The 25,318-nt window shown below is 40.8% G+C and overlaps 1 protein-coding gene across 1 annotated transcript; it reads left to right on the forward strand.

Annotated features, from left to right (window-relative positions):
* The first annotated feature begins 5,134 nt into the window (after positions 1-5,134).
* Positions 5,135-20,754, forward strand: DYNLRB2 (dynein light chain roadblock-type 2). The gene is made up of 4 exons (XM_084644840.1): positions 5,135-5,221; positions 5,825-5,900; positions 12,730-12,897; positions 15,015-20,754. The coding sequence occupies exons 1-4, from the start codon at positions 5,219-5,221 to the stop codon at positions 15,056-15,058; spliced, it is 291 nt and encodes a 96-aa protein (XP_084500966.1). The 5' UTR covers positions 5,135-5,218; the 3' UTR covers positions 15,059-20,754.
* The last annotated feature ends 4,564 nt before the right edge of the window (positions 20,755-25,318 follow it).

A 25,318-nucleotide genomic window follows, 5' to 3' on the forward strand; every position in this document is an offset into this window, starting at 1 on the left:
TCTAAGCACCTAACATCTTTTGAAATCAATGAGTTTTAGGCACCTAGATGATTTGGAAAATCCTACTAGATGCTTAAATACCTTTAAAAACCTGGCCCCATCTATAATGCCACTGATTCTCCAACTGGATCTGCTAACAAGGGCTCTTGTGGCTTATGGGGCTTTGTTCAATTTCTGCAGGGAGTTTTGGGTCCATCAGGAATGAGAATTAGTCTTGCAGCACTGGAGTCTTTACTGTTTTGCATATCTTATCTAAGCTGATGTTTGCTACCATGTAATTCATTTTACTGTGCCACACATGCACAGTCTTCACATATTCCCAAAAGCAAACTTATGCATATGATCATTAAAACAAAGAATTTCACCAAACTTGGGGAGAGATTCCCTCTCCAGTCTTTGATCCTAAAATAGGCACAGCGCACATGCCTGATTTCTAAACTATATTCCCAAGCATTCTGCATATCCCATGACACACATGACTATTAATTTGCTTTTTTGCTTTCTTACACTTGAAGAAATTCACCCCCACTTCATGCTTTCAATACCATTTTACACAACCCATCTGGGTATGTCATACCTAGCAAACCCACTCCATCACAAGTGCACATCCTTTTCAGATGTTCGAGGACAATGGTGATCAGAAATATAAAACCATTCTTCCTTTCTTCATGTGAGCATTTGTCCTTTGAGGGCATTCTCTGTTACTATTCTGAACCACCGGAGTTCAAATGTCAAGGTCATGACCTTGCTTTCACTTTGTAAAAATAAACACGCTGTTCTAGAATGCACAATACCAAAACAACGTGAAACTTGAACACTTTTGTATTCAACACATACAAAAACCTCCAGTCAGATTCTACCATCTTTGTGTTCTCAGCCATACTAACAATTCCCATCCGCAGTGATTTAAATAAAATCAAAGCAATCTCTAGATTTAAGGCCTGATTCACTTTTGCATTATTCCAGTTTAATGCCAGGGTAATTATATTGAAACATTCCCATTATGAATTTCTTCTATATTCTTCTGTCCAGAGGGAAGGAGGTCACCATACTGCAGAAAATCCAAGTCCGATGGTGAATTCCTGGCCCCCATGGAAGTCAACTGGAGTTTTATCACTTCAATGGAGAAAATATTTCACCCCAGGGATGGATCTTCTGAAAGGACAGGGTTATTCACACCGAGGATAGGGGACAATCCTCACCCTGATACTGGTGTACCCAAGTATTAAAATAGAGTGTTTATTTTAAAAAACTTGTTTACTTTTCAACATATAGATTGTGTCCGGACCCCCCTCCCCCTTTTTTTTTTAAACTCAGTTTGGAAAATAAGCTCAACTAATCACTTTCATTTCTAAATCCTGCAAACTCATATGCACCTGAGTGACCTGCCTTCAATAGGGTTACTTATGTTACCAAGTCTTGTACATTTGTCATGAGTCATCTCAATACACAGTGTTTTACATAAAGCCCCGCCTCCTGGGAACATAGGATTACATGAGAACTGCAGCTTTTTTAAAGAATATAAAGTTTCTGGACCATATGATCACAGAGAAAAGCCTGCAAATGTGACACAAGTGCTCCCTACGGGGCAAAAGTCAGAGATCAAATAAAGAGACCAAGTATCTTAATAATAAAAACAAATAAAAACAACCCACAATCTCATGATTTTTGAATGTTTAGGGTGGGCAATACTGAAAGTTACTCACATGGTGTGACAGAGTGACTCAGCCAGCGTGCCCCCTCGAGGCTGGGCACAGAATTGTAGGGTCTTCCTCTCTCTTGCCCTCCCCACACCAAATGGCCATCCAGATGGTTCACGTTTGTCTTGTGACTCAGCCCTCCAACTGATCACATTCAATCCTACCCCTCCTAAGGTAAAAAAGGGTCCAATGCAACAACAGTCCTGCAACCTCACACCAGATCTTCAGACAGGCTAAGGGCTTAGTAGTCCTTCTATCTATTTGTCTGTGAGCCTGTGGAGGACCTCCATACGCCCTATGGGTCTAGGCCGGGGAACCTGTAGCAAGCAGTTAAGAGCTGCCTCCTCAGCCCCCTTGCTTCCTCCCTCAGCCTGTCTCTAGGCCATTCCCAGTATCAGAAGCAAACAAAAGAAAACCAAAAAAAAAAAAAAAAAACCCCACAGTCCCAAACATTTCCTGGATTGAGAGAGGGAGTCTGCAAGATGTTTGAGAAAGAAAACCAAACTAACAAAAGTAAAAGTTTAGTAACAGACTTTCTGTTTCACAATCAGCCTCCTGCCATCTAGGCTACAGCTCAAGTTTGACAGAAGTCCTAAGGTCGCTATTCAGGGGTGGCTTACCTTCTGCTCAAGAAGGTCTAGCTACCTACAACCACTCTTTATTCTCAACCACATTCTGCCTCTGGGAGCTGAGAATGAGAGATTTATACTCCTTCCCACTAATAAGGGGGTTTCCCTTTTAAGGCTCCTCCTCCAAGCCTGACATGCTGTGCAGGTGCAGGGCTGCCTAAACTCTTAGTTGCTCTTTAACCCCTTACTGCCTGGTGTGGGGTTTGTATGCCCCATTGCACTCGGGCAAGCATTTGCAAGGTTGGGGTCCTAGTTTGCGGACAGTTCCTGGTTTTCAGGTGTAACTACAATACTGTGGAATGGCACATATATCACTGAGTAGCAGGGGAGTGTAGACATTTTTAAAAGCTGTTTTCAATTTGATTTAAAAAGTAATCCGGAAGCTAGCTCTTTTGTTTTTATATATCTAGATTAAAAACCTAAAATTTGGGGTTTGAACTACGTAGTGACACAGAAAATGTTATCTCTAAAAGGGTGTGTATTTTAAACTGTAATGCTGGGCATAAATTATGCTTCTGCAATTAAACCTGCTGCTCACTTACTGTCACATTAGTTCCATTTGCAGGATTCCCTACAAAGAAATATTTGATAGTTTTAAAAAGAGTTTAAAAAGACAGTCCATACCCATGCAGGGAGGGATTCAAGGGCGATTGAAGATGGAGTAGCAGCTAAACTGGAGGATTCCTTATTCTTACCTCCATAGATCTCTGCAACTGAATCCCAGTTATTTGGGATGGGCACTGGGCAGAGAATTTCCCATGAAAGCCCATTAGTATCTTACACACAGGATGTGATCCTTCAACCGCCATTGACTGCAACGGGACTGCGTGAGAAAGGATCATTCCTGAAAATAAGGTTTTGCAGCATTAGACCCAGGAAATGTAATACATACCTTCTCATTCAAAAACATCTACAGAACTGTGCTAATAAAAAGTTGCCAGCCAGATGTTCCAGTTAGATTCAATAATCATGCACCGGTGTTTCCAATTGTTTAAAAATGGGGAAATCTTTGAAGGGATCTCAATTCCAAGGATTCAGAACATTGTACTTTCTATTATGTGAAAACTGGGTGCATCTTTGCAGATTTCATAGTTGGCAGGTCTGAATTAAACATTTTGCAGAAAAATTAATTCTTTTTGTTTACAAATAAAATGCATATCATACTGTCAGACATAACTCCAGTCACTCCAAAGAACCCAGTCCTGTGCATATCCAGAAATCAATTACACGAGTGTAAATCCACAGCAACTCCATCAATCTGATTATCCTGATCTACGCTGGTGTAAGAGACCGAAATATGGCCCCATATTTGGGGAAATTAAAATTATAACTTCAACATGTGGGGCTGTCCTAGCTAATACAACAGCACTATACACAGGTGTTATTTTAATTCACTCACTAATAAGTTTCAAAATGAAGTAGACTTAAATAAAGGACCCACCAACTGCAGAATAGCAACAAACTTTTTTTGGTGGGTTGGTTTTTTTATTTGGTTTGATTGTTCTGCTTTTGCTTGGTTGGTTTTTCGGAATGGATGGTGGGGAGAGGGTTGATTTTGTTGTTGTTCTGTACTGGGTTTTTGGTGGTGGTTTTTGGTTGGGTTTGTTTGGGAGGGTGCTGGGGGTGGTTTTTGGTTGGGTTTGTTTGGGAGGATGCTGGGGGTGGTTTGAGGATGCTGGGGGTGGTTTTTGGTTGGGTTTGTTTGGGAGGATGCTGGGGGTGGTTTTTGGTTGGGTTTGTTTGTTTTGATGGTTGGTTGGGTTTGTTTGGGAGGATGCTGGGGGTGGTTTTTGGTTGGGTTTGTTTGGGAGGATGCTGGGGGTGGTTTGAGGATGCTGGGGGTGGTTTTTGGTTGGGTTTGTTTGGGAGGATGCTGGGGGTGGTTTGAGGATGCTGGGGGTGGTTTTTGGTTGGGTTTGTTTGGGAGGATGCTGGGGATGGTTTGAGGATGCTGGGGGTGGTTTTTGGTTGGGTTTGTTTGGGAGGATGCTGGGGGTGGTTTTTGGTTGGGTTTGTTTGGGAGGATGCTGGGGGTGGTTTGAGGATGCTGGGGGTGGTTTTTGGTTGGGTTTGTTTGGGAGGATGCTGGGGATGGTTTGAGGATGCTGGGGGTGGTTTTTGGTTGGGTTTGTTTGGGAGGATGCTGGAGGTGGTTTTTGGTTGGGTTGGGGGGGGAGGATGCTGGGGGTGGGTTTTGGTTGGGTTTGTTTGGGAGGATGCTGGGGGTGGTTTGAGGATGCTGGGGGTGGTTTTTGGTTGGGTTTGTTTGGGAGGATGCTGGGGATGGTTTGAGGATGCTGGGGGTGGTTTTTGGTTGGGTTTGTTTGGGAGGATGCTGGAGGTGGTTTTTGGGTGGGTTGGGGGGGGAGGATGCTGGGGGTGGGTTTTGGTTGGGTTTGTTTGGGAGGATGCTGGGGGTGGTTTGAGGATGCTGGGGGTGGTTTTTGGTTGGGTTTGTTTGGGAGGATGCTGGGGGTGGTTTTTGGTTGGGTTTGTTTGGGAGGATGCTGGGGTGGTTTTTGGTTGGGTTGGGGGGGGAACTTTTCTCTGAGTTGGTTGGGTGTGTTTGTTTTGTTATGTGGCTGGGTTTGTTTGCGGACATCCTGATCCTGGTTTGTGTTTGGAGTAATGGGGTTTGTTAGTTTGTTTGTTGGGGGAAGGGGGGGGTTGCCAGGGACGTGCCAGAGCCCCGCCTCTGGCGCTAGCCTGGGAGCGGGTTGGCGCGGGGCGGGCAGGGGGCGGGGCTGTTCCTCCTCCTCCTCCTCCTCCTCCACCCCGCAGCTCCCCCACTTCCGCTCCCAGCCGCACTTCCGGGCCAGCCCCATAGCAACCGTTGCGAGGAGGGAGTCTAGGTCTCACGCTGGTGACTCCTCCTGCGCGTCCCTGGCCATGGTAACGGGGCCTCCCCCCGGGGGGAGCGGTGCATGGGGGGCGCTGGGCAGCCGCAGTTTCAGGGGGCGTGGGAGGCACTGAGCAGCACTGTGGGGGGGGCACTGGGCAGCGCTCGGGGGGGAGGGGGTCACTAGGCAGCACTTTGCGGGGTACAGCGGCCATCGGCACCCACACTGTTACACAGCGCGGAGCGGTCTTTTTTCTCCGTTTCCCCATGGGGCGTGCACTCCTAGATCCCCTTCCTGTCGGTGAGGAAAGCCCCACTGAGTCTGTGGTACCTGACCCCTCTGCCAAACTAGAGCCCCTTTCGGATGCCATTGCCCCTGAAGGGCCCCTGCAGTGGGATGCTGCCTGCCTGCTCCTCTCTAGCCGCTGCCTCGGTAAACGCTGCTGGGCAGATCCTCCTGTTTTGGCAAGCAGCACTTTTCTGCAGGGATGAAAACCAAGAGGCATAGTCAGTCCTCAGTAGAGTTACATGGGTGTAAATGAGGGGCGGGGAGGGATACCTTCACATACACACATTTTGATGAGAGGGCTGGGACACAGCTGAGTATAAGACTGTTAATTTTCTTTACTTCTGTGATTTCATTTTTTTTTTTATAGGCAGAAGTAGAGGAAACGCTAAAGAGGATTCAGGCACACAAAGGGGTTATTGGAACTATTGTTGTAAATGCAGAAGGTAAATATACTGCATTTATAAATCCAAAAATAAACTTCATAGAGGCACTGGATGTAACCACTTACATCATTGCAATATATCCTGTGTTATTAAACAATGTAACCACTTTACAATATTTTGCAAAAATGTAATCATTATAGGTTAAACTTTCAAAAATGCACACTCAAAACTGATGCATGCAGACCTTGATTTGTGCAGCAAAAATGCACACAGTTCTGTAAATCTGACCTTATATTTTTAATATGCTGCAGCTTCTTTAATTCAAGATACTGAAAGGTAGAAACATGGCAAATTCTGGAATTTTGTGAATTAGGAATTAAGTGGAGAAACAATTGTTAAAAATGCATCGCATTTTGTTGTTTTTGTCAACTGTAGTTCTATTATTATAATACTTTGTAGTCTGCTAGTAAATATTAATATATGCGTTGTTATTGCTGTGTTGGTCGCAGGATATTAGAGAGATGAGGTGGGTAAGATAGTAGCTTTTATTGGAGAAGCTTTCGAGCTTGCACAGATCTTTTCTTCAGATCTGAGAAATTTAATAATTATAGTCTGAGACCTTGCTACAGCATCTGCCATTAAGTCTTGCTGAGAGTTGGTCAGAGACCACTATTTTTACATGGCTTTTTAAAGTGTGCTGTTTAGCCAAATGTGGGTTAGCAAAATTCAACCATATGATGTAGAGTTGAAAGGCCAGACTTACAGTACTGGATGGTTGACCCTTTGCATAGCTCAGAAGGTGAAGAGGAGTATACAGCCCCTCCTAGAATCATTCCTCTGTTTCATACCAATTCGATTAGAAACTCACTTTCTCCACATTCTCCCCCACCCCCACAGAAAAAAAACAAAAACACTGGGAGAAAAATATCCCACAGCCAAAATTTAGGCTTAGCCTGCTGGGCAACAGCCTCCGGGCTGCTCTAACTTCAGCCATTTCAGAGGTCTTCAAGTGTCTCCTGGGGTCATCAGGGATTTGGTGGAAATAGTGACTCCTGTGTTATGCCACCTGGCCCTTGGCCATAACCCTTAAGTAGAGGGCTGCAAGTTGGGATGAATGGGGCGTGGCATGTAGTCAGATATGTCAGTGCTGTGCTCCTGGAGGAATCCCCAGTTGTTCACTTAAGCCTGTTTGTGGGGCCAAGGTTCTGACCCAGAATATTTTTATTCTAATCTCTCCTCTCCCCTCTTCCCCCCAGTAAAAACACTGCATTAAATAGTTGCATATATTGTGGTAAAGCTCTGACAATCCCTTATCACTTTCACAATCCAAATAAACCCAGTATCTATCTGTTGTCCTAGTAGCAGTTCAACAACAGAAGGGAGAAAAACCAAGAGGGAATTATAAGTGTTCTTTCAGAGGTTGGTAAGTCTAGATAATTAATTTACATGCCTGGCCAGGTCAAAAATGGTTCACCGGGTCACAGAATAGCTGTTGCAGGTCAAAAGAGAAATTTGTGCACTGACATTAACAGTAATTGAAGAATTGTATTGTACCCATTCATATTTGTGTCTTTCTATTAACTGTTGTTTATTCGCTTGATGGTACAACTTGGTTTTAGGACAATTGTTAAAAAATAACAGTATGTGACTTGGTCCAGTGAGCAATTATGCCGTGACTAATTTGCACACTTAAACTATGGACAAAACCAACCATTTAAATGGTGATGGAAGAATCACTGATCAGTGTTTGGAATTTGGAGATTGTTAATTGATTGTTTTAGTTTTTTCTTCTTGTAGAAGAACAAATGAAACATCGATCTGTAATATTTGAATAGGAAAATAACGCCAGTATTTTTAAAACTTTGTTAATGTCAAGAGCAGTGATGCTTAAAATGTTGCCTACTTTATGCAAACAATATTTTTCTCATTTTTGTTGTCTTAAATTTTTAAAGGAAGAATGTTTTCTTTATTCAGATTATGGAAATTTGAGTTTCTACTTTGTCTTTTTAAATATTGTGACACTTGTTTGCATAAAAGAAAGCACATTTCTCAGCACAGGTTCATTGACATAATAAAAGTACAGTATGCTTTCTCTCACAGATCTGCTAATGCACCTCCATCTTCACCTACACTTTTAGGCAGGTTTCAGAGTAACAGCCGTGTTAGTCTGTATTCGAAAAAAGAAAAGGAGTACTTGTGGCACCTTAGAGACTAACCAATTTATTTGAGCATAAGCTTTCGTGAGCTACAGCTCACTTCATCGGATGCATACTATGGAAAGTGTAGAAGATCTTATTATATACACACACAAAGCATGAAAAAATACCTCCTCCCACCCCACTCTCCTGCTGGTAATAGCTTATCTAAAGTGATCACTCTCCTTACAATGTGTATGATAATCAAGGTGGGCCATTTCCAACACAAATCCAGGTTTTCTCACCCCACCCCCACCGCAAACTCACTCTCCTGCTGGTAATAGCTTATCCAAAGGGACCACTCTCCTTACATTGTGTATAATAATCAAGGTGGGCCATTTCCAGCACAAATCCAGGGTTTAACAAGAACGTCTGTGGGGGGGGTTAGGAAAAAACAAGGGGAAATAGGCTACCTTGCATAATGATTAAGCCACTCCCAGTCTCTATTCAAGCCTAAGTTAATTGTATCCAATTTGCAAATGAATTCCAATTCAGCAGTTTCTCGCTGGAGTCTGGATTTGAAGTTTTTTTGTTGTAAAATAGCGACTTTCATGTCTGTAATCGCATGACCAGAGAGATTGAAGTGTTCTCCGACTGGTTTATGAATGTTATAATTCTTGACATCTGATTTGTGAAAGCCGGACCACACCACACGATCCATCGTCTACAGCCAAGCTCTACGATACAACCGCATTTGCTCCAACCCCTCAGACAGAGACAAACACCTACAAGATCTCTATCAAGCATTCTTACAACTACAATACCCACCTGCGGAAGTGAAGAAACAGATTGATAGAGCCAGAAGAGTTCCCTGAAGTCACCTACTACAGGACAGGCCTAACAAAGAAAATAACAGAACGCCACTAGCCCTCACCTTCAGCCCCCAACTAAAACCCCTCCAACGCATTATTAAGGATCTACAACCTATCCTGAAGGATGACCGAAAACTCTCACAAATCTTGGGAGACAGGCCAGTCCTTGCCTACAGACAGCCCCCCAACCTGAAGCAAATACTCACCAGCAGCCACATACCACACAACAGAACCACTAACCCAGGAATCTATCCTTGCAACAAAGCCCGTTGCCAACTGTGCCCACATATCTATTCAGGGGACACCATCACAGGGCCTAATCACATCAGCCACACTATCAGAGGCTCGTTCACCTGCACATCCACCAATGTGATATATGCCATCATGTGCCAGCAATGCCCCTCTGCCATGTACATTGGTCAAACTGGACAGTCTCTACGTAAAAGAGTAAATGGACACAAATCAGATGTCAAGAAATGGCCCAACTTGATTATCATACACATTGTAAGGAGAGTGATCACTTTAGATAAGCTATTACCAGCAGGAGAGTGAGGTGGGAGGAGGTATTTTTTCATGCTTTGTGTGTGTATATAATAAGATCTTCTACACTTTCCATAGTATGCATCCGATGAAGTGAGCTGTAGCTCACGAAAGCTTATGCTCAAATAAATTGGTTAGTCTCTAAGGTGCCACAAGTACTCCTTTTCTTTTTACACTTTTAGGCAGGCTCTTATGTCATTGTTTAGAGGTTATCCTGGTTGTAGTATCTTTAAAGATGAACAGAGTACAATCGTCATCAGATTTCTGTTCTTGAGCCTCCGTTTCCTTGCACAGGCAGGTCAGAACATTTTATATGTCTGGTTTGACCCACTGGGGCCCTGACAGCTGACCAGGAGGTCCTCCCTGTGTTCTGTTCCAACTGCCATCTCCTCACCTCCCTCTAGAATCTTTTCAGGCCAAGTCAGTCAAGGATCTTCTAGGACATGTGCATTTGCTTCAGAGATGTTGCATCCACTTATACTGGGGACAAATATAAGAAACTTGCTCTTAAACCGTGGGCATATCCAAGATACGAGAAAGCTAGTGATCAGGCCACTGCCTTTCAAGAAAGTCAGGTGCGTGACTGCATGCCTGATTTGTGTAACTGGTTCCCCAACTGTCCAGAATCACCATTTGCATGTACAGTTACCTGAAAATTTGCCCACACAAATTAAATGTACTTCTTTAAAATAAATATACAGTCATTTTTCATGTCCCTGGATGGAAAGGAACAGATTTTCAAACAAGTTAGTCACACAAATAAATATAACAATATTTGTGTGACTAACTTGTTTGAAAATCTGTTCCTTTCCATCCAGGGACATGAAAAATGACTGTATATTTATTTTAAAGATGTCAGTATTTGAAGTCAGAAGGCCAATTTGAATTGGTGGTCCAATAGCCACTTTATTTTTTATTTTATTTTTGCCAGGTGTCTACATTTTTCTAAAGAGATTAAAGTGTCTATATTTAAACAAACTGTTTTAATCCTTTTTTTAAAGTGGTTAACAATGTAAATAAAATGGTGATAAAATTCCTGAAACAAGCACATAATATTGAACATCCTGTTAAAATAATATGTAGTAGAGTTAATTTAAGAAAAGAGTACAGTTTGTTACACCTGATAGAGCTGTATTCAATTGTTTGAATTGAAAATGTTTCCAGATTGATTCTGTCTTTCACACATATAAGATCACTAGTTTAAAAATTGTCTGCCTTGTTGGTTTCTCTGTTAATTTCCAGTTTGTCCCACAAACTGAGCATCAGTTCCTTTTAATCTAGGGAAGTCACTAATGTCAACCATTAATTTTCAAGTTATTTGTGGCCAGACATTTCACTTTATTTACACCTTTAGAGGCTGACAGATTTTATTAAAGATGCTGAGTTTGTTGGAATGGTCATTGGGTTTCGAGATCATATAAACTTGATATTTTTATCCATTGCTGCTTTTTAAGTGACTGTTGTGATTATTAAGTGACAATATGTGATTATGCAGATGTTCTCTCACTAATGTAGTGCCTGGGAGCACCTGTCCTTATTAAATCCCTATTTCCAAATTTGCCTGAGTTCAGTTTCAACATACTAAGGTTTCATAGATATGAGAGACAGAATATATTTATTAGGTCATCCGGTTGTATCCCCTTGCAGTGAACGATTATCCTTGAACAGGATAATCAAAAATTGAGAGCATTTTGGGTTTAAGTTGCTCAAATAATGCTTTTCTAAAGAGATTATGGAATAGTTTAAGTTCTTAGGAACTTTTTCCAAATAGTTGTTCTCCGTGTTCCCTTGATCACTTTCATCCCATTATTCCCTTTTGTATTTCACTTCTTTCTTCATATATTGCCCTTCAAATATATTTGAAAGTTGTTGTATTCCTTCAATACTTTTTTAGCCAAAATTTACAATGTTCATATTTTTAATCTTTCCTCAAATCAATCACTCCTGCCTCTTAAATTTTAGTTGCTCCTTTCTAGATTATTTACAATGTCAAAATGTTTTGTGGCATTGGGATATGCAAAATTCTACCCATTATTTAGGAGCTGTACCATCATCAGTGTGTAAATAGGGAATATTGTCTCACGGGCTTGTAACGTCGTGCCTCTGTAATCAGTCCAAAAGCAAGGTAGCTTTTTATAAGTGAAGCAAAAATATTAAGCCCTAATAGTTTTGAGTTTTGCAGTTAAACCATAATTGTAAAGACGACATCTTTTGTTCTGACTGCATAGTCTATCAATATGGAAATTATTATTTGACAGAAGATTACAGTTAATTCATCAAAATGGATGTTGATGTTACATTGCCAGACTTTTAGTAGAAGCCTGGATCCATATATTGTCAACCATTCATCATATTTTGGATCCATATAATGTGGACTATCTATTATCAGCATGTTGTATTGCAATTTTAAAAGAGCTGTTCTAGAAGGTGCAATATGCTCACCAAATGCAAATACACCATTTTACAATAGTCTCCTTTGGTATTTGACAGAGATTCGAAATTTATAATCATATTCCATCATTAAACATGTAAAATGCTTACTAAATACAGTTGGCTAAAATGATTGTTAGATGGTTGTATTTAAAATACACATAGTGGAAATATGTAAAAAGCAGCAACATTTAATGTAATCTTAAACAGATGAATCAATGAAACTTGTAAGTACTACAAGCTAGATTTTTAAAGGTATTTTGGTGTCTAAAGATGTAGACAGACACCTAGTGAGATTTTTCAGAAGCTCCTAGACATCCTACTGCCATTGACTTCAGGTTCAGAGATCCTTTTAGAAATTTGGCTGTATATATTAGTAAGGCTAATATTTTGTCACAGTTATTTTTAGTCAGTCAGGGACAGGTCACAGGCAAAAAAAAAAAAAAATCACGAAGCCAGTGACCTGTCCCTGACTTTGACTAAAAATATCCATGACAAAACAGGGAGCTCAACTGCGGGGTCCACACAGTCCCACAGAGGCTGGGCAGCTGCAGGGTCCCGCTCTGAGCTCCCGGGGGTGGGGGCGCACTGTCCACAGCGACCGGGAGCTTTCAGGGTCCCCCTGATGCCCGCATTGCTCAGAGCTCTCGGGTACCCCCCACCAGGCAGCAGAGGTACCCCGCAGTTCCCCACCACCGCAGGCCGCTGGGGCTAAATTCTCTGTAAAAAAAAAAAAAAAATTGTAGCCTTATGTATTAGTATTAAGCAATGTAGTTGTTTTTCCTTTCCAATATAAAACCTAAAATATAATGGAAAAAAAATCTATCTTGTTCTGTTTGCCGCTTTGTTAATGTGACAGACAGTAAAAGATTTTAATAATAAAATTGCTTTAATGTGCCTGTTTGTTTGCAGGAATTCCAATCAGAACAACCCTAGATAACTCTACAACAGTACAATATGCAGGTCTTCTTCATCAGCTCACAATGAAAGCGAGGAGCACAGTGAGAGATATAGATCCTCAGAACGATCTAACTTTTCTTCGGATCAGATCAAAGAAACATGAAATCATGGTAGCCCCAGGTAATTTATTTCAGAGTGGTAGCCGTGTTAGTCTGTATCAGCAAAAACAATGAGGAGTACTTGTGGCACCTTAGAGACTAACAAATTTATTTGGGCATAAGCTTTTGTGGGCTAAAACCTATTTCATCAGATGCATGGAGTGGAAAATACTTCCTTCTGTATTTTCCACTCCATGCATCTGATGAAGTGGGTTTTAGCCCACAAAAGTTTATGCCCAAATAAATGTTAGTCTCTAAAGTGCCACAAGTGCTCCTTGTTGTTTTTCCAGGTAATTTAAGATTTCTATTCCTAAAATATTGTTAAAATGTTGTGTGTTTCTCAATGCACAAAGCTACTGTAGAACATGTATATAATATATGAAAACAAAAATATAAGACATAACATCTTGCTTTTGCTCTAAGTCCTTTACATTTGGATAGGATGCACACAATATTGTTCACTTCTATTGTCTACATAGACAGCTACACTAGCATCTTGATGCATAAGAATTATAGTATACAAGACTTGAGGCAAGAAGATAAGACCAGATCTTACAGAAATGTAGTGCTGGAAGGGACCTTAAGAAGTCATCAAGTCTAGCCTCCTGCACTTAGGCTGGACCAAGTATCCCTGACAACTGTTTGTCCAATCTGTTCTTAAAAACCTCCACTGACTGGGATTCCCAAACCTCCCTTGGAAGTCTATTCCAGAGCTTAACTACCCTTATTATTATATAGTTTTTCCTAGTAGCTAACCTAAATCTCCCTGGCTGCAAATTAAGCCCATTACTTCTGTCCTATCTTCAGTGGACATGGATAAATATCACTGATTCTTCCCTTTATAACAACCTTTAACACATTTTGAAGACTTATCAGTTCTCCCCTCAGTCTTCTTTGCTCACGCCTAAACATGACCAATTTTAACCTTGCCTCGTAGGTCAGATTTTCTAAACAATTTATCATTTCTTTTCTTTCCCCTGGACTTTCTTCAATTTGTTCACATCTTTCTAAGCTGTGGTGCTCAGAACTGGACACAGTACTATAGTGGAAGCTTCACCAATGCTCAGTAGAATGGGACAGTCACCTCATACATCTTATTTTCAACACTCTTGTACAAGCTTTTAGTAAACATGGCAAACGTGTTCACTTTTTTTCACAACAAATACCAAACAAACAACTAATGATCATCCATCGATTGTTGTTTCTAAGAACAGATTTTTCACTTGATACTGTACTGTATGTACCAAGCTTCTCATTGCTCATAAGAGGGTTTCTTTTACAATATAGTAGGTAATGGATCAGACAGGTGGTATTAGCACCATTAATATAACAATTACGATTGAATTACTTACTTGTCAATAAGAGAAACTTATGTATTTGTCTTGTTCATCTTAAGTACAAATATTTTGTATTTGCTTTGGGTTGTTTCCCCTAATTAATATGGATAAGGGGCCAGATTCTTAGCTATGGCCAAGGAGCATACACTACAAATTGAGGCAGCCAGGACGGGGAGTGCAAAGGTGCTGTGATTTTTGGGGGCGTGCTAGACTGGTACCCCATCATATATTATGCTGGCTGCCAACAACTCCAATGGGTAAAAAAATATCAGATGAGAATGTGTAGGGTATCAAGAAGACCCAACTATGCCCCTAATGTCAGTAAGGAGGGAGGTGGCATTGGATTCACTATACTTGTCCCACCATAATACCCTTTCACTGAAGTAATCCTTACAATGCCAGATATACTGATTCTGTCATCAGATTCTACCAGCAGCACAGTGCAAAGTGGCTGCACTGATGCCACTGATCTCACTGTTCCTACTAGAAATCATAAATAACTCCAGTGAAGACAATGCAGTTACATTTGTGTAAAACCAATATTAGCAGAATCGGGCCCTATTACTTTAAGTGATAGCAATTAGTCGACAGTTAATAGTAAAAGACTGAAATCATTTTTGTCAAGCATGTTTTAGGGTTTAAATGCAAAAGTTTGATTTATTCCTATCTTAACAGAAATAAAGAAATCAATCAGGGCAAACTACTAGTAAACCAGTAGACGTTAATATTTCTGTAATATTTTAACTTAAATGTTCTCTTTTCTCGATGATTTTGATTAAAATATTCTTGTATCTCTTCACAGATAAGGAGTATCTTCTGATTGTTATTCAGAATCCATGTGAATAGATTTGCTGCAACAATATTTTGAGACACTGATGCAGCTGTACTTTTTAAAGTAATAATCCTTTATTGATATTTAATTTTAAACATACCACTGAGTTCTTACTTAATGTATGTAACTTGTCATTGCTGAAACTTTTCCAAGCTAATATTCTCAGTTGTAGCTGTACTTTAACTTATGCTTGAGCAAAACAAACATTGTATGTGTAGATAAATACTCAGAAGAGCCACAATAGAACAAAATGTTTAAAAAACTTTTGTTAATGGATTTTCTGGCTAATTCTTATAACGAAAGAATTCTCTTTTACATCACAAGTTCAGATTTTTTTTTTAAAGCAGGAATCACATTTCATTTAAATTAGTAACTTGTGTATGTACTTGTAACTGTGCCCATGTAAACTCAAGAATACAGGATTAAATAGTGTTACTCCTCTCAGTTCCATTGGAGTAAAGAGGACTGTGTTCTGCCTCTGTAACTTCTGCATTTTGATCATTCTAAAGAATTAGATTTACTTCCACCTTATGCTGTCTTAAGTGCCCTTCAGTTTCTAATGAACAAATGAATCACAACAGCTTTAGTTAAATATTTTAAAGCTAATGCTGAAGAAAGGTCCAGATGGAGAGAAGGGCCCTTCCACCTTAAATTAATGCAAAACTGTTGTTAATTTGTGTTTACTGGCCATTCTAAATAGTGCCTCTAAGTAAAATCAAAACTCTTGATAAAACACTCAGATGTGTCCACCTTCAGATCCAGCATGTACTGAACACACTGAGCCATTTCTTCCAGGACATTTTGCAGCACTGCCACAGATCTTGCAGCTCTGTCCAAAACTGGAAACCTGTTCAGAACGTTGCTTTAAATCAGACACTTAACGTGTACGTAGATTTTCACATTACTAATGATTCTTTAATTTTAAAGTTGAAACTTTTCCAGCATCACTAGGTCAAGAACAGTTTTATGCTGATATTTCTTCATAGGGCAGTACAATCTGGAAATTGGGGGAAGAAAAAATAAGTGGTAGGAAGCCTGGCTAAAGAGACCCAGGGAGAAAATGAACCCAGTTGCTTGGGAATAATAGAAGCCCAGGAATGGTTATTGATGGTACAGCCACAGTATAATATCTGCTTGCTGGGTGACAGTTGATAATATGAATGGCTGTCATAAAAAGGACCATTACATGGAAATAAATACAGCAAATCAATATCTTTACATACTGAAGTAAAATAAAGCAGAGCATATGTTTGAACATTAATGTACTCTGTGCTGTACAAGAAAACACTACCTACAACCTATGGTCTTTCATCTAAATTATTGGTTCTAAATTATTTAAAATGACAACCGTTCATTTGTGAATGTTGACAAATATAGCCATACTGTATCAAAACAAAGTTTTTCATTTATCAGCTTCACCAGTTCTGGGGTACTAATGCTTTTTAACAGCAAACCCGTCATTGCCAAATGTCTAACTTTTATTCATAAAAAATACTTTGGTATTTTGGGGGATATCCCGTGTACAAGTCAAAGTCAGTATGTCTGGCTTTCCTTTCACTTACTCTAGTTAGCATCTGAACTAATTCTACTGAAATTGACAGTCACAGCAGTGTTGAAGGGAGGAGATTTAGCCCCATTCTTACTATTTAATGTCTATTTTAGATTAATTTTCTCTTTTGTTAACAAATTACTAAATTAATATCCAATATATTGGTTTTGCATTATATTACTCCAGCAAACTGCTGAAGTTAGTCCTCCTTACTGTGTAATATTTTCTAACTTGTCAAAAATATCATAGATGGCATCACCTCTTAAAACCTTCCACAGCCATGAAAAATGTCCTTCAGTCAGACACAGCAGTACAGTCATGCAAAGAGAAAAGCTTTCTACATGGCAATATTTATTCTTCATTTTTATGTTTCTTTTGTGTGTGTAAATTTCTTTTCCAGACTTTAATCTGATATTCTTGAAGCAACTGATGATCACTTTGGTTTGGGTCCCAATTTATCAAAGCACTTGAAGGGGTTAAGTTCATCCCTATTCAATAGTGTACTTAAGTTCAAAGTTAAATTTAAGCACGGATTTAAGGCCAGTTGAAATTAGACTTAAGCCCATGTTCAAATGTAAACACAGACTTAATTGCCGAAAAGGGGCTTTAATGTGCAGAAATGGCTTATAAGTCATTTTATGCAATATTCAAATGTCCAAATGCCCACAAATTCATTCCCATCACAACTTGTCTAGAAGCCCTGCAAGTCATGGATGCAGATCTGAGGGCAAAATCTGGTCCACTCTTGGCGGTGTAACCAGTGACAATTGCAGTGAAACTGCAGGCTGAGTTCTGTTCCCTGGGGTACTCTAGAGCAGGGGTGGGCAACCTGTGGCTCCGGAACCATATGCGGCTCTTCAGAAGTTAACATGTGGCTCCTTTTATAGGCACAGATTCCAAGGCTGGAGCTACAAGAGCCAACTTTCCAATGTGCTGGAGGGTGCTCACCGCTCAACTCCTGGCTCTGCCACAGGCCCTGTCCCCACTCCACGCCTTCCCGTCCCCTCCCCTGAGCCTGCTATGCCCTCACTCCTCCCACTCCTCCCACTCCCCTTCCAAGCCTCCTGCATGCCACAAAACAGTTGATCGGGAGGTGCGGGGAGGGAGGATCACTTGATTGCCTGTTCTGTTCATTCCCTCGGGCACCTGGCGTTGGCCACGGTCAGAAGACCGGATACTGGGCTAGATGGACTTTTAGTCTGACCCAGTATGGCTGTTCTTATATGATTTCCAAAGGGACGCATGGGCCAGGCCCACCTCAGCTTTAGCCTTCAAAGGTTTGTCTAGAGTAAGAAAAGTGGTGAGGGTTAGCTAGCATGTTTCCCTCTGATCCTGAGGGGGAAGCGCTGATTGGTGGGGTTGGGAGGCTTGGGGGGGCAGGGGCTGCTGACCTATTACTGTGACTCTTTGGAAATGTACATTAGTAAGTTCTGGCTCCTTCTCAGGCTCAGGTTGGCCACCCCTGCTCTAGAGTCTTTACCAAGGCTCCTTACATGCTGTGCAAGTATGTGCAGTATTAGCAACATCCTCATTACAGAATATAAATATATAATGAAATATCCTGCCATTTTTATTTCTGTTTTGTATTAGGAGAGCTACTGTATAGCTGTGGTTTTTCAACAGGAAAAAAAAATAAAAAAATGTGTGAGTATGCATAATCTCAATGGAATCTGCTGTCAGCAGATTCAGCTGAACAAAGGTGGGCGGTAATAGGAGGAAAAGCAGAATCAAAGATTGAGAAAGTAATTTTAAAATTACTGTACAAAACTGTACAAGACTGCTCAGGCTATGGTGAAGTTGCTGTTTATGTGATACAACCACCAGTGTAATCTCTACCAGCCAATTGGATTTAGAATCCTGATAACATTTAACCAGGAGAAAAAGATAATTTCAGGGACACATCCTTAGTACTCTTTAAAAGACTAATTTTGTGGATAATCATTGGCTGATGGACTAAACTAGCACGTTCTGAGTTTATCAAAATGCTGCTTCTCTCTGAGCAACAATCACTCTAGGGTTCCAACATCCATTTGACAAAACGATATCAACGTCACATGTTTGGAATGATAAAAATAAACTAGTGTAATTGCACTAGAAATCTGTCACCGGATCATCCTCCCACTTTAAAAATACAGTAAACATCTTGGCTTTGCCTCAACATTTATTTTTGACAAATGTATAAGCTCTCTTGTGACACCAGCTAGTGCCAGTCGTCTGTCCCATTTACAGTAATAATGCAAGCCAGTTGTTTAGCCACTTCATGTTTTGCTTATCTGTCACTTAGCCAGATTTTAAGCATTCAGTTTAGTGCACAGAAAGGATGAACATCTTTGATCAATAATTTGCATATTGTAGTTTGTTACAAAGAGGGCTATGGGCATGTGTAATTCAGCAGGATGAGATATGCACTTAATGGGTTAGTGTACATTACATTCTGTATGCAGAAATATTCAAGTCACATGTTTTTCAAATGTACTTTCAGCTCAACCTTTCTGAATTTTAGGTAGATCTGGTTTAACATGAGTAAAGCATTGTTGGAACTCTTTAGGAATGGATGAAAGAATGATTCACAAACTCCCTACAAGTGACAAAAAGTACATAATCTAATTGATTGTCATCTGATTTGTCACCTCTGCAAATCTGTGGCAATTTACAAGTCACCCCTCTTGCCAAAACAAAAACAGTGCATCTTTATGCTACAGAAGATTTTTAAAAGGTATTTATTAGTGTAAAAGAGGGTATTAAATATTCAGTCAAAGCAGGCTAAAGTGTCCCATATTTGCTAACAGAATTTAGTGTGTTCATAGATCATATAGAAAGCACCAAAAACAAATTGGAATTCCCCTAACTCAATAATATTTCAGTGCCAGTGACTAAAGTTTCAGATCTTTGTTTTTTGTCATGTGTTAATAATACTCCCCAGTCTAAATCCCAGTAAAAGAATGTTCATGTGTGCTGAAGACGTCTCTCTATAAGCACACCAATTAGAACTCTTCAGAAAGCTTGCTTTTAACATCAGCTATGTATAGTGTTCTCATATCACATCCTGCTGTACATTTCACCTAAGAAGGTGAGCTATTTAGACAACACCAGATTCCCTGAATGAAGGAACACTGTCTGATCATAATTAATGATAATGAACTTGAAAAGGCCAGCTTAATAAAATGCAATTAGACACTATTACTTCCAAGAGTTATGCACATGGTTTAAATGTTACATAGCATTTTCAGTAAATTTAGGCTTTCTAATTCAGGGACAAATCTTGCCTCTATTATGTGCATCAGTAGTCCCTAACAGCAAATATAGCTGCTGGACTGGCCCCTTAGAAAACAACAGACTATAATATAGTGGTGGTTGCCCTTTTATTACGTTCTGTTTACGAGAAATTAGTATTACCTGAGCTGCAAAATAATTTTTTGAATCTCAAGCAGTCAAATTAGAGGAGTCAACAGTATTACAATAATTTTTTACCTTTTCCTGGACAAATTAAAACACACAGTAATATTGGTTACTAGAGAGATTTAGGTCACAACAACAAGGCTCAATTGTATGACTTTGCAATGGCCTTGGGAGCAAGGGTGACAAATACTCCTGAGAGAGTGCATTGGGTGTTTCACACTTCATTTTTGATTATTTGGAGCCTCGCTTGAATCATACCACGGATATTTTTCAAAGAAAATCAGCATTTGGCCTGATTCACCTTTCTCTTGCAATGGTTCTGCACCACTGATTTCAATAGAATTTTCTCAGTTTACTGGTGGGGAGGGAGGCCACTCTGCCTCTTGTATTGGGCAGTAACCCTCGGGCTCAGGTCGCACTGGCGAGGCTGAGTTGTAAGTAGTCTGTAGGTCTGGACCCATCTAACGTAGGCAAACAAGAAATAATAGTCGGGTGCTCATGGTCCCACCCTGGGCAGGGTAGAGCACTGTGGAGCCTTTAGCTCCCAGCCCCTCAGCTTGATTATCACTACAAAAGTTTTTTTCTCCTGCTGATAATAGTTCATCTTAATTAATTAGCCTCTTACAGTTTGTATGGCAACTTCCACCTTCTCTGTATGTGTGTGTGTGTATATATATATCTTCTTACTATATGTTCCATTCTTTGCATCCGATGAAGTGGGCTGTAGCCCACGAAAGCTTATGCTCTAATAAATTTGTTAGTCTCTAAGGTGCCACAAGTACTCCTGTTCTTTCAGCTGCAGCTGTCAGTACTTAACAGTTTGAAGCTCTAGGCCTTTCGGCGGGGCTGAGCAGAGAGCAGGCTGTAGCCTAAGCCTCCTGGCCAAGACAGCCAGCTACCACACAGACAGTCTGGGGGGTCTAGCTTTTTGGGTGGGGCAGAGCCGGGAACAGGCTTTAGCCTCAGCTTGTGGGCCAATGCAGCCAGCAGACACACAGTCTGAAGCTCTAGCCCATTGGATGGGCAGAGCAGGAGGCAGGCTCTAGCCTAAGCCTTCTGGCTAAGGCAGCCAACAAACACTCAGTTCAGGGTTCAAGTTGGGATGAGCACCCAGTCTAGGGGCTCCAGAAGGGGTGAGCACCCACACAGTCTAGCATCCTAGCTTGCCGGATGGTAGATTCACACAGGCCTCCTTGCCTATGTGGGGAGTCAGTCACCACAGCGGTGGGATGGCCGGGGTAGGGCAATGCAGGCCCACCCAACTCCACCACTTCCCAGTCCAGGGCAGAGTGGTCCACCACTGCGTCAGCAGGGATCCAGCTGCAACACACTGACCTAGAAGCAGTCAGCCACACAGCCAGACAGTCATCGGCTGCCCTGGGCTACTTCTTACTTCCCTGGGGTTTGGTATCTCTGGAATCCACAGGTCCTCAGGGTACACAGCAGATGGTAGTTCCGGCAACTCCCCTTCTGGGTCCATCTCCTCCATTGACAGGGTGATGCAGAGTGTCGATTCAGCACCCAGGTGTAGTGATCCCTCACACTCCAGCCTGGAGGGAGGCCACTCTGCCTCTCCACACCCTGATGTAAATGAGAGGGGGGGAAAATCACACTCATAGTCCAGAGTCAATATCTCTTGTGTCAGAAAACTCTCCTAGGTACATCCTCATTCTTCTATATTCTAGAGGTAGACTTTAGTAGGCCATTCCATTCATCACTGAAGATGAGCATAAAGCAGCAGTTTACAGACTAAACAAGATGTATTGTTTAGACATTGTGATCATGGGGAGTGGGGGCAGAAATCTTTGTAGAGAAGCCAGCAAAAATGATGAAAGAGGAAGTTGTGGGTTACAAATTTTACGAAAATATGGTGTATATTTAATAGTAATAAATAGCACTTTTATAGTGCTTTACATTTAAAAGCACTGTAGAACAGCTGGGCTGAATCCTGCACTCCTTACTCAGGATCAAGTTAACAGGAGCAGCAGATGCTCCACTTATTTTGGTGCCTATGAAGTCCATAGTTAAATCAATGAAGAAGATGGATACAAAACATGGCAATCTACGTTCAAACCAGCCAGAGCAACTTTTCAAAAAGTGGACGTGAAACTCCAGGGTCTGGTAAAATTATTCCTACTACTACATTCCTCTAAGCAAAAGGACAACGTACATTTGTCAGATGGGCAACCACGGAACAGTCTTGCCAAAGGCTGTGCTGGACACTATTAGCAGCACAAGTACTAAAACCAATGTCTGAGGTGGTAGTCCAACATCTTCTTATCCACTAAGTCAGAATCTCTGTCATACAAAATTGCTTCCAATCTCTGCACTTAGACCCCAGTTCAGGAAAGCACTAAAGTACATGTTTAGTTTTAAGCATGTAAGTAGTCCCTTTAAAGTTAACAGAACTAATCATGTGCTTAAAGGCAGGTATGTACTTAAGTACATTGCTAATGAGGGCCTTAGTTACATAAAACAAGAATAAAAGGGTTCATCCTATATTGTAAAGGTTTGCAAAATTCTACTGGAAATCTCATGAGAGACCTCCATGAGATTTCTGGGGTATGAGTGGCTCGTGGTATTTCAGTGTTTCCAGTACTGGCCAGAACCCTGAACAGAAGATTCAAAAAAGATAATATATAATGAAAAATGTTTATTCAAACCTATTCAACATGCATCCTGCATAGGAAAATAAGTTCAATTAGTAACGGACTGATAGCCACAGAGCTGGTGTCTTAGTAAGGAATTATTATTGCCAACTGTGAAAAGCTGCCAGTTTCGTTCCAATCTACTAATTATCTGCAACAATTTATGGGTTAGTGTCCACCACCTGAATTATCTGCTTGTCTGCCAAGCAGCATGGATTTCAGCATAAAACTCTGGAATTAAACTGGCAAGCTAAATGGACCCTTGGAAGCAACAATGTTTCAAGCACCAGGAAGAGGAAATTGTAAATGCTATCAGCTCCTTTAAGGGAACAGATTGAAAAATGCTGACTATCCCTCATAGGTGCTGGAACTGGGGGTGCTGCTGCACGCCCTGGTTTGAAGTGGTTTCCATTATATACAAGGCTTACAGTTTGGCTCAATGGCTCTCAGCTCCCCCACTCTGAAACTGTTCCAGCATCCCTGCCATCCCTGGTTAAGCAAGGATTTCATTTTCCGGGCATGTTGTTAAAAGGATGTTTAGCACTAAAGCATAATTCAGAGGCAGAGGAGAGTCTAGTCTAGCCTCTTTCCAATGCCAGATTGCTCATTGCAGAATATTCTCCAAGGCAGATTGCGCAATCTGATTTTGTTATTATTCCAGTATCACTTAGAATGTGCGAGGCATTGTCTATATACACAAGAAGACACAGTCCTTGACCTGAAGACCTGACAGCCTAAGGGCTTGATTCTCCTCCTTTACACCCATTTATCACTTATTATGTGTAAAGCCCGAAATGCATAATAGCCCACCTATGGTCCTTTATCACTCATGAGTATTACTGTGGCTTCAGAAAATTTAAGCACCTGAAAGAGTGCTCTTCTTCATAATTCCAGCTCTACTGAGGCATGCTCAGTGATAGCCATTTCTAATACAGATAAGAAAGAGAGCGGATATTAAACCGGAACATCTCCACATCCTTCTCTTGTAATTCTAGCAGAAATTTACCTCCAGCACTTTCTCAGCGCTGTGGAGTGAGTGTCAGTTATTGCAGATGGCACTGTGGGCTACCCAAAAGGAAGACCCAGAGGTGTGAGCTGACATGCTACTGTCAGTGAGGAATTCGTATTACTGCACTTTATAATCCAGCATGAGAGAAGGAGAGAAAGAAGAAAAGGTGTTGTTGAATTTTGTTGGGTTTTTTTCTGCGGGAAGGAGAGGGATTTCTGTTTTTGTTTTGTTTGCTTTTTACTCAAGAAATAATCCTGATTTTAAAGGGAAATCTCAAATTTCATTTACATGAAGATTGATTTTTGCATTAATAATACACAATTTAAAAAGAAAATATGTTAATAAGCACTTTGCACTTTACAGTCTGGCCACTAGATGGCAGATAACAAAAAGAACAAATAGTTGACCCTTAGTTGACCAAATAAGCAGGAAAATGGTACTGCTCTTTAAGATGAGAGGTTTCACATCCACAGACAATAAAATACACTTCCTTCCAAAGTCCTCTAAAAGTCTCTCTTGGTCTTTACTTGCAGACCATACACCATAACAACCCTAATCCCCTAATAAAATAAACAACAGTACATGCTCTTTCTTCCCCTTGCAGACAGGGTATATCAAAGCTTAGGCAGAAAGCATCTTCCTGACCTCCTGGCCATGCCCCTTGCAGTCCCAACTGGTCTCCACAACTAGGTAATCAGTCTCAGCTGAGCCCAGGCTGATTTCCACATGGCCAGATTTCTCAACAATGAGAGAAAATGCCTGACAAAGCTCTCCTAAAGAATAGAGCTTTAACTCTCTCCCTGCCAGCCATGGTGTGGAAGTCTGTGACCTCCCCACCCCTACTACCACTCATCCATCACAAGCACAATAAAGAAAAAAGAAATCCAAACAGTGTGGACAATATAAGTGGTATGATTAATGAAGCTAATAGTATCAGGAGAATATAACTGCACATTGACAGCCTCATTTTCAAAAGAGCACCTCCACATTTGCAAGTACATCAGTTTGTGAGCTACAGTCTCTGCACTTACTGCCTGCAAATGCTAATTTCTACACACTATTGCCTATTTTGTGAGCACATTTGCAATGCCTGAATACACATTTCCATAAGCAAATGCAAGACTTGGAGCACACAAACTTGTTTGTTCAAATAGGCCCAGTATGGTTTGTTTTTAAATATTTGGTCCTAAATGTAACTGTCATTAATATTTATGAAAAGTCAAAAGGTGAACTTGAAAATGCTTCCCGCAATCACATTAATGATGGCAAATTCTGATGTACTATAGCATAAGTGAAGTGTGACGGATTGTTAATAATGTGTGTACTAGTTGAATAGAACTATGAACATGACCATCAGAAGTGTAAGATCTCAGCCAAAAACAACAGTGAAACTCATTTAATAGATGTCTTGCTTAACTGTGGCCCAGGTTCCATGTAAATAGAACATGACTAAGTAAAGTGAAATTCTTGGTGACAATTTTACTCACTTTCTTTTTCTGCTTCTATGGAAGAAGCCTATATGGAAGACAAAGGAGAATGTCAGACCTATGCATTGTCTTTTGAGTATCTGTGACGACTGCTCTATATACATCCGAGTGCCCTGAAACTGATCTATCTCATTGCGTAAGGGTTTAGCTTCTATATTTGCAGTTGCAAATACATAGCCTAT

The sequence above is a fragment of the Lepidochelys olivacea genome (assembly GCF_965140295.1).
Source record: "Lepidochelys olivacea isolate rLepOli2 genome assembly, chromosome: 12".
NCBI lineage: Eukaryota > Metazoa > Chordata > Testudines > Cheloniidae > Lepidochelys > Lepidochelys olivacea.

Bases quoted from the DNA above. Each gene is read 5' to 3' on its own strand.
- DYNLRB2 (XM_084644840.1), top strand. The intron at 5,901-12,729 runs GTAAATATACTG...GTTTGTTTGCAG, and splicing joins TATTGTTGTAAATGCAGAAG to GAATTCCAATCAGAACAACC. The intron at 12,898-15,014 runs GTAATTTATTTC...ATCTCTTCACAG, and splicing joins TGAAATCATGGTAGCCCCAG to ATAAGGAGTATCTTCTGATT.